The sequence below is a fragment of the Miscanthus floridulus genome, chromosome 3, assembly GCF_019320115.1.
Source record: "Miscanthus floridulus cultivar M001 chromosome 3, ASM1932011v1, whole genome shotgun sequence".
NCBI lineage: Eukaryota > Viridiplantae > Streptophyta > Magnoliopsida > Poales > Poaceae > Miscanthus > Miscanthus floridulus.
This window is the reverse complement of record NC_089582.1, coordinates 14,013,933-14,023,777: the sequence shown is the minus strand read 5'-3', so window position 1 is coordinate 14,023,777 and position 9,845 is coordinate 14,013,933. Positions and strand designations below refer to the sequence as shown.

The window sequence follows — 9,845 nt, the reverse complement described above, 5'->3', positions numbered from 1 at the left end:
GCTACAACTGAATTTTGTTAAATTTGGATACATTTTGTCAAATACAAATTTTTGACCAGTCCACTCAGTTGAATCCATGGTTTCACTACTGGAAACGAAATCTTTGCCGAGTGCAAAATGCTTTGCCGAGTGTCAAAAATCGGGCCCTCGGCAAAGACCTTCTTTACCGAGTGCCGCACTCGGCAAATAATTGCACTCGGCAAAAAAAGGGCACTCGGCAAAGGACCTTTTTGCCGAGTGCCAGACTCTCGGCAAAATCGCGGCACTTGGCATAGACTGCCCCGCGTAACGGTGTTCGCCCACGTCCTTCTTTGCCGAGTGCCTGCTGTTAGGCACTCGGCAAAGAAGTTTTTTTTTAAAAAAAAAATTCTTTGCCGAGAGTCCCAGATCTGGCACTCGGCAAAGATTTTTTTTTGAAAATACTTTGCCGAGTGTCCTAGATCTGGCACTCGGCAAAGATTTGATTTTTTTTCGAAATGTCTTTGCCGAGTGCCCCTGTGAAGGCACTCGGCAAAGAGGAAATTTTTTAAAAAAAAATCAGAACCCTCTTTGCCGAGTGCCTTATTCTTGGCACTCGGCAAAGACCCCTTTGCCGAGTGCCATGCCTCGGCACTCGGCAAAGTTTTTTTTTGTTTTTGTTTTTTGCATCCAAATTTTTTGTGCAGCCCTTTTAAAGTACTAGGAACTCCTAGCTAGAATTTGGAAATTTTTTGTGGCTTTTTGATATATTTAGTTACTTTATTTCGTTTACTTGAATTTTTTGAAAAATATAAATTTGAACCGCACGTGGTACGAATAATAGAATTTAATGATTCAAAAAGTGATATTCATGTTACTGAGTGTAGTGTGAGGCCGTATCCAGGAACGGACCCAAAATTTCGGACATCTTGTTCAAAAAACATGACTGCGAACTTGCGTGCGAAGTGTTTTTAAATTCTATAAAAAGCAAACGAAGTCCGAAAATCATGAAACTTGTTGAGATGTCGTGATATCGTATGTGGAGGCTATGATAAAAATTTGAGAAGGTTTGGTGTAGGTTGTCACGTATGATGCTTGCAAACCGAAGAAACTCCGAAGAAGTTTCATGATTTTGTGAAGAGGGCGACGAGGTGGTAAGCATCGTACGTGACAACTTACGTGAAACCTTCTTAAATTTTTATCACAGCCTCCACATATGATATCATGACATATTGACAAGTTTCATGATTTTTGGACTTTGTTTGTTTTTTATAGAATTTAAAAACAACTCGACCGCAAGTTCATGGTCATGTTTCTTGAAAAAGATGTTCGAAATTGGTGGTCTGTTCCTAGATACGGCCTCACATTATACCAAATAACATGAATATCATTTTTTCATTCATTTTTTTCATTATTCGAATGACTAGCGGTTATAATTTAAATTATCCAATAAAATTCAATTAAATGAAATAAATTAAAGAAATATAGAAAAAGTCCGAGAAATGTGCCACATTGGAACATGGAGTACCATGTATTGTATGAGGACTGCAGAGAAAGTTTGGAGGTCAAAAAATGAAAAAAATATGGTTTGCCGAGTGTAAAAAAATGACACTCGGCAAAGGAGCCTCTTTGCCGAGTGTCAGGAGAAGACACTCGGCAAAGGAGTTCTATAATTTTTTTAAAAAAAAACCTTTTTGGCGAGTGTCAGGCCAGATGACACTCGGCAAAGAATTAAAAAAAAATTAAAAACCCTTTACCAAGTGCCAGATCAGAAACACTCAGCAAAGAATTTTTTTTTAAAAAAAATCTTCTTTGCCGAGTGGCACGTCAGGGGGCACTCGATAAAGAGGATCGTTAAAAAACATTAAAAAACCCTTTGGCGAGTGGCAGATGGGGGCACTCGCAAAGGGTGGATTTAACACCGCCGGCCCAGCGCACCGTAAGCCTAACCCATTCACTTTTCACGGTCCCAGCTGCCGCCGCTCTGGTCCGCAGTTCCGCTTCCTCTCCCTCTCTCCCGCCGTCCTCGCGCTCGAGGGATAGGCCACGGAGGTCCGCCGGCGTCCTCGCGCAAGCTGCCAGCCCCCGCGGCAGTGCTCTCTTGCTGCAGGTACAGGCCCACGTGCCGCCCTCGTCGTCTTCGCATCTTATATTCTGGTGGTCACACGGTGGGGCTGCGCTCCAAGCAGCAACTGCTGATGGCCGTGGATCTGCTCCTGCAGCCGACGGATGGGCGCGGCGGTGATGGCGCTGCCTCCTATAAGAAACTCGGTACGTCCGCCACTCGAGCGTATTTAATTTTGTTTGGCTTGTTTAGCAGATATCGTGCAGACATGAAGCAGTGTACCTGCAAATCGCAGCTACCTTTTCCCTTATACTTGATGATTTTGATTGAAAACCCACAATTGCTAGTCCAGCAATCTTTCAAATTCTTGTTCCGAATGTTCTGCTGAATACCAATTTAGTCGTGAACATGCTATTCTTGATACACATTTGAAGTTATTGTTAGTCCTAATTGCAAATCCAAAAACCATTGCTGTGTATCAAACTCCACCTCAGTTTGTCAATATTGGTTTTACGAATACAAGTTTAACACCTATTGTTGAATTACTGACTAAATTAGAATTGTTATATGATATAGCAATATAAATATGGTATACATTCATGGCTAAACTGAAATATCGGTGACATTTGGTACATATAAGTGGCAGCCCGCCCTACCTAAATTTTTCGGCTGGGTCCACCACTGGCTAATTTGGTTGGTCAAGAGATTGTCTGACAGGGTTCTTGCTTGACCAAAAGTAGCTCTTGGCCACTTAACTCACAGACAATCCAAAAGTTTGATTTCGTGGCACAAAGTTTATTTGTTCATCTTCATCTGATTCCATAATAAATAGCAGTCTGAATATAGAACGCAAAATTGTCTTTTTGCATCAAAGTACAGTGGTTGGGAAACACTGCACTGAGCCAAGCTTAACAAAGTACTGTTCCTTGTATTTAAACCCAAAAGCTCAAATTCCTAAATAAACTGTTTGCTTGTTGTTTGAAGGTCTGTACTCCTTGAAAAAGAGGATTGAAGATGCAGTTGTGCGGGTTGAAACAACCGCTTCCAGTGCTTTGGAGTTGGAGGAAGCACAGAGAATTAAACAGGAAGAAGTATTGCGGAAGCGTAACTTGTGGGATAATCCAGCTAAGTCACATGAGACGCTCTCTGCTCTGGCAGATGCTATCAGGGTGGTCGACCATCTAAAAGATCTTCGCTTCAAGGTGCTTAGTAATATGAGTTCAACAAACAGTTTTTGTTCTCAGGATTTCCAGGAACAAATATGCTTTTTATAGTGTGATGCTTCATCCATGTGAACAGGCTTCAGAAGATAAGCTAAACCATGTGTACTCTGTCACATCCCTTTCACTAAAATATGCAAATATACAGTTTTGACTTTCTTTTTGTCTTTATTTTGTCCACAGAAACTACAATTTGAATTGGCACTTGTGTTTTCTGGCTGGTGACCATTAGATATACTGTGCAGGCTGAAGAGGCTGAAGCAAGGTTACAAGGTTGGATTGATTGAGAAGATATTTTCAACGAGTGGCCATATCCAATCTGCAGCAAGTACATGTTTGGCACCCTTTCTGGAGAAAAAGGAATGCATCAAATGATATACCCCTCCCTTGAAAATTCTGACATTGATCAGGTGATTATGCTTTCTGTTGTAATTTGTTAATTTTTATCAAAATTCATCAGGAATTGTTTAGTGCCAAGTTTAGATTAATATACATGACAAACTGTACATGTAAATGTCATACAGCAGTAAGCTGCTGCTGCTCTACAGATATATTAGCCAATAGATTGCTCAAGTCAAAGAAAGTAATGCTTGAGCCTCACATGTTCAGAGTTTAAGCTCAAAAGTGTTGACTAATATGCATAGACCAACCGCAAATAGAACTACTTTGGATAGAGTAGATTGTGAGGTAATGCTTTCTGATTTAGTATTTCAATGCTAAACCTCATACGTTACTTTTGATTCTATCAATGATCTTTTTCCATATGCTGCTATGTGTATCAGGTTGGCTAACCCGGTATGTACCAAAGCTTGCAGGCCTTATCAGCTAGAGTCGACATAATTCCCCTGTTCTTGGATAGACCAGTTGATCTTCACTTGGATGACGGTGATATAGAGACCTCTCCCTCACCTCCTGCAGCCGACGGCATGCCAGATTGGAGGTGAGCGGTGGGGTGCTGGGGGCTTCTAGCCGGATTAGCACCAGGCGCTCCTTGCTTCTGCTGAAGCCCACAGCGTCGGCCTCCAGATGCCCATATGCTTAAGTTTCGGTTCCCTTCTGATCGCCTTCTCAAGTTCTTAGCCTTACAACTCTTAATCGTTCCCCTCCTCCACCTTGGTCATGCAGATTCCTGAGCAACCAGACACGCTGCTACCTACCAGAGATCAAGAGATCACAGCGGTTTCTGCCATCTAGCAACTGGTCTGTTCTACCAATTTTTCTGTATGAGTTCATGCGGGCTTGATTGTTTCTTGGTTTTCTCTTTTGACGAGTAGGCATTTTGACATACATGCATTTGTGGTTCCATGTAAGTGGATCAGCAGAGGTCAGTTAATCTGCAATGAATATCGAACTGCTCTTATACTGTAGTGTAAAATTGGATCAGTTAACATGGCAAATCTGCAAGTGACCTTTGACAATATGATTGGAAAAGCAAAAATTACAACTAGGTTGCATTTCTGAAGATTTAGCTGGCAGATCTGTTTTGTGTAATTAGTGAGAATCAACAATCTTCAAAATCAGCATATAATCTCTTATTTCTTTTTCATGTATATAACACATGAATTTCATAGAATATTTTAGAGAACTGCTTCTAGACCTTTGTAACATATGTCTTACGACAGTGATGCACATCACCATCAGGTTTGAAGATTTACTATAGAATGTATTCATGTTTCTTGACTCCAGAAACTATGTGTGGTACTTGTAGCCAATGTCACTGTGCTTTGTATGTTCCAGTAAAAACCTTGAGATATTAGCCAATGACCATGGTACTCGGCAAAGATTTTTTTTTTAAAAAAAATTCAAACTTTGCCGAGTGCCGGCCAGAGGGCACTCGGCAAAGATTTTTTTTTTTTTTAAAAATTCAAACTTTGCCGAGCGCCGGACAGGGGGCACTCGGCAAAGAATTTTTAGAAAAAAAAACATCTTTGCCGAGGGCCGGATAGAGGGCACTCGGCAAAGAATTTTTTTTTAAAAAAAATAAAAAATCTTTGCCGAGTGCCCTCTGTCTGGCACTCGGCAAAGATTTTTTTTTTAAAAAAATTCAAACTTTGCCGAGTGCCAGACAGAGGGCACTCGGCAAAATTTTTTTTTTTTAAAAAAAAATTCAAACTTTGCCGAGTGCTAGCCAGAGGGCACTCGGCAAAGAATTTTTTTTAAAAAAAATGCAAACTTTGCCGAGGGCCGGCCAGAGGGCACTCGGCAAAGAATTTTTTTTTTAAAAAAATTCAAACTTTGCCGAGTGCCAGCCAGAGGGCACTCGGCAAAGAATTTTTTTTAAAAAAAATAAAAAATCTTTGCCGAGTGCCTACAGGGTTGGCACTCGGCAAAGAGACCGTCAACGGGGCCGGCGCCGTGACGGTCGCTTTTCTTTGCCGAGTGCCCCCGGGGCTCTCGGCAAAGCCTTTGCCGAGTGCCCGATAAAAGACACTCGGCAAAGAGGGCTTTGCCGATCAATTTTTTGCCGTGTGTTCTTTGCCGAGTGCCGCACTCGGCAAAGGCTTTGCCGAGTGCAATTTGGCCTTTGTCGAGTGCCTCAGGCACTCGGCAAAGAACCTGAGTCCAGTAGTGTTTCCAATATCGGCCGAAATCTCCTGATATTTCCGATATATCCTCTTTATCCGTAGGTGCCGATAAGGAAATATCTATATTTTCGTACAAATTTTGTTAAAATTCATTTAAATTTACTTAAATTCAAATTAAATTTTATTTGAATTTGGTCTGATATTTCCGATATATCCTGTTTATCCTCTTTATTTGTGACCTCCGATAAATTTTAATTTCCGAAAATGAAAACCTTGGTTGAATCCTAGTCTGAATTTTCTGAAATTTCCGAATTTCGTTCAATTCGTTAGGCTCCGAATCTTTTGCAGTTTTGAATCCGAAAACCTTGGTCCTGCCCGACGAGCCCGCGCACCTCGTCCGTGCCTCCGTCGTCTGCAAGCTCTAGCGCCGCATCCTCTACGATCCAACATTCGGCCGCCGCTACCGTGAGTTCCACCGTGTACCTCCCATGCTCGGCATCTTCCTCTCCAATGCCACCGCACCCAAACGTATGCCTCGCTTCGTCCCCACCACATCGGTACCCGCCTTGTTCCAACCGCCGCCGTTCGATTACAACCACATGTGGACGCTCGACTGCCGCCATGGGCGGGTCCTCTGCAGAGCACCGGAAATGCAGACAGACTCCTTGTCTGGGACCCCATCACAGGAGACTGCCAGAGGCTGCCCCGGAACCAAATCGCCATCTTTCATCAGAGCTCCTCTGCGGTTCTGTGCGCCGTGGGTAGCTGCAATCACCACGATTGCCACTGTGACCCCTTCTTCGTTGTCTCCGTGGGCTCTAGCTATCTCTATTTAAGTGGTCAAACCTACGGTGGCGTCATGAGGACGTGGGCGTGTGTGTACTCTTCCAAGACTGGGGCATGGGGGGCACCAATCTCTCTGGACACAGGAATGGGGACGTTGTTTGCCACCAACACCAAAACTGGTATTCTTATTGGAGATGAACTCTACTTCAACATTGCAAAGAGTAATGGCATTGTGAAATTTGATCTGGACAAGAATTGCTTATCTATGATCGATGCGCCTTACATATACCGATGGTTTGATGTTCTCATTGTAACTGAGGAATGTTCACTGGGGTTTGCCGGAGTTAGGGGTTCAAGCCTTTACTTGTGGTCAAGAAAGGTGGATCCCGAGGGACTTACTAGATGGGTAAAATACAAGGTCATCCGCATTGACAATCCGTGGCGCACAACCCTTGCGGTTGGTTTTACTGATGGTATTGGTGTCATCTTTCTCAGCACAGAGGCCGGTACCTTTGCATTGGACCTCAGGTCAGGTCTCAAGAAGAGGATAAGTGAGCTTGTGACCGAATTCACCATCTTCCCATTCATGAGCTTCTACACTCCAGGTACATTCTAGTCCATTGCCTAGATGTTATCGTGCAATGTAGAGCTTGTATGAGTTTTCTTATCTTCTAATTTTGTATATATTTACTAGAATGCAAATAATATTTATCTGTAACACTTAACATTGCACTTCTATGCATTTTCTTATCTTACTTTTGATTTTGTATATATTTATTAGAAAGCAAATAATATTTATCTATAAAACTTAATATTGGTGACACTCTTGGTCGGCTTTAGAGAAACCAAATATATGACATTATTATGAATATTGCATCTGATTGTGGTTGGCATCGATTTTTTAAGTAGAATTTGATAAACTACCAAGGTGTGTCGTGCTGGATGTTTTTCTTCCCTCAAACCAGTCATTGTTGATCTATTATTTTCGTATCTTGTACTAAGTCAGTTCTGAAGCTCACGACATAAAAACCAGACCTTGACTACCTTCAGAATTTGCACTAAGAAATTATATTATTAATATTTTGTAGCATTATGGCTTGTTCATTAATTTACCCTGCTTGTTGATAGTACACAGTCGGCACTCTCTGTCGTTTTATCTTTAACAACTTTTTTGTTCTGCTACAATTTTATAATTTTGTGCTTGGCGCTTATCAGATTGTGCTACCAGGAAACTGCAATCGCCAGCAGAGACAAATTAATCACTGCCAAGCTGCAATATTGTAGCACCTGTCCAATTTATAAATCCACCGAGCTTAATGTAGTACAGTTAGCATCTTGCAGAGCTAATGCTTTGTAATGTTTGTTAGTATTATGTTTGGTAATTTAATTTCATGTATTGTAAGCCTCAGTGGCCAGCTATGGACCTTATGTTTTCCATCACTTGTTTATGACCATGATTATGGAGACTATGTTTGAGGTTTAGAGTTAGTTAAATTGGTGGTTTAAGAGTGCACTTGGAACTGAATGTATTTTGTGGTTCTATTGACTTGAAAAGTGAAACTAATCTGACTGCTTTTTCTGAAATGCACTTGGAACTGAATATGCATGTTCAAATTGCAGTACAGTCTCTGTACATAACCATGAACTTGGAACTGAATGGTCATCAGGGGCATCGTCTATTGATTTAAGGTTCATTTGAGGTATGTTGCTCCATCTGTTTGCACAACATGAGAATGCATCTGAAAGGGTAAAAGTTATCTGACTGACTGTTTCAGCATGTTCTGGAATTAGCTCGTCAATGTTTCATAAAAAGAAGCACCATATGTAGAGGTTGCATAGATTAGCATATGCTACACAGCATGAACTCTGCAAAACCTAGCTCATGACCTGATTGTGAATTTGTTTCTTATACCAGCCAATTGACTAATCAACAATTTGAATTTGTGAAACAGCTTGATTAGCACAGCAGGGGTTGCTCGAGAAAAAAACACAGCGGGAGTTGGTAATTTCAGTTTTGTCATCATGACAATGATTGTGTTCCATTTCTTTGCTATTATAACACTAAAACGCTTCTGCTTGTTATAGCTTGTTTTTGATCTGCTGGAAATAAGCATACAAGACTGGCTCTGGTAGTATGTGTGATAGCTCTGACAAGATGATGTTTTTAGGACATACGGAATCTTGGTGAAAAAACTGTACAATTTATACTGTAGTTGAATTCCAACGAATGAAGCAGCATATGAATTGTTGGAGATGTCTTGCCTTCATATAGTTACCTGACAAGAAGGTTGCAGAAGTTGTAGTGCGCGCGTGAACAGTAGTCTTGACGTCTACAGACTTGCTGATACGATCTGCAAATCATTCAAGGCAACTCCCTGTGTCTGACTCATGGGAAATCAGAAAGGTAAACTTCTACCATAACTAATCCGTTCAATTTTTTGGCTTTCCTGTTCTGACTGTTTCTTGAGCAGATTTGCGGACTCAATGTAGGCATCTTTAAATACCTTTCTGCATGGACATTTCAAGAGCAAACCCAAACACCAGAAAAGAGGTTGTGCTCAGGGCCTCCTGAGTAAGAGGTAAAGCCCACCATTTCCGCCATGAAGAGCTGATTTACCTCCTGATCAAGGGAAAGTCCTATTAAATTGTTCAATATTTTTTTAAGAAAAATACAGTTGGCTCCTCTAAATTCATGGGAAAAGGGATACCATAGGTCGCATGTATTGGCAGTGCAGGCTGAAAACTGCAAATTCAGAGCTTATGATTTGACAGATATTTGCAATACCATGGATTGCTGTTGTTTAACACAGAGTTACCATTTAGCAACTCGGAACTAGCGTATATGTCTTCTCGTGTAATGGATTGCTACCATCTTGAAGTTGTCCTTTGCTAACCACTTGTCAGTGTTCTTTTATGATGTGCAGTAAACCCTTGTATTATGCTATTGCAGTGTTTCATAAACTGGTATTTTGAGAAACCTTGGAAAACTTACTGCTGTGAATGGCAAAAGTTTCCTTTGTTCACATTGAGAAATATTGTTGAATTGCACTTTAATAAAAGTTCAATGTTCAGATCTCACACAAGTTGTGTGGGTAATCAGCTTGTTGCCAAGAAAAGAGAACAGCTTATATCTCAAAGGTTCACATCCTTAAAATAGTAGCAGAATTTTTGCATCTTCAATTGAGCACGAAATACAGAATACAAATAAGATATATCTTTTATCCAAACACAGCACACCACAATATTAATGCTAGCCATAATGTTGCCAAAAAAAAAAAAAAAAAGAGCCCT

The 9,845-nt window shown here is 41.0% G+C and overlaps 1 protein-coding gene and 1 long non-coding RNA gene across 6 annotated transcripts; both read left to right on the top strand.

Annotated features, from left to right (window-relative positions):
* Positions 1–1,925: 1,925 nt before the first annotated feature.
* LOC136545046 (peptide chain release factor PrfB3, chloroplastic-like) lies at positions 1,926–5,178 on the top strand. Of its 5 annotated transcripts, none has more exons than XM_066537096.1 (5): positions 1,926–2,229; positions 3,008–3,225; positions 3,489–3,653; positions 4,052–4,183; positions 4,369–5,178. In XM_066537096.1, exons 1-3 carry the CDS (start codon positions 2,157–2,159, stop codon positions 3,528–3,530), a joined length of 333 nt encoding a protein of 110 aa, XP_066393193.1. In that variant the 5' UTR covers positions 1,926–2,156; the 3' UTR covers positions 3,531–3,653; positions 4,052–4,183; positions 4,369–5,178. The 5 variants fall into 5 exon arrangements, 4 of the variants coding, with proteins under 4 accessions (XP_066393193.1, XP_066393192.1, XP_066393191.1 ...); XM_066537095.1 differs by having other exon boundaries at positions 4,052–4,285; XR_010780899.1 differs by having other exon boundaries at positions 1,931–2,068; positions 2,181–2,229; positions 4,052–5,178.
* A 308-nt stretch (positions 5,179–5,486) lies between these two features.
* On the top strand, positions 5,487–9,438 carry LOC136545045 (uncharacterized). Its single transcript, XR_010780898.1, has 5 exons — positions 5,487–7,159; positions 8,175–8,254; positions 8,507–8,556; positions 8,640–8,958; positions 9,026–9,438. It is a non-coding gene; the product is annotated as an uncharacterized lncRNA (long non-coding RNA).
* Positions 9,439–9,845: the final 407 nt, after the last annotated feature.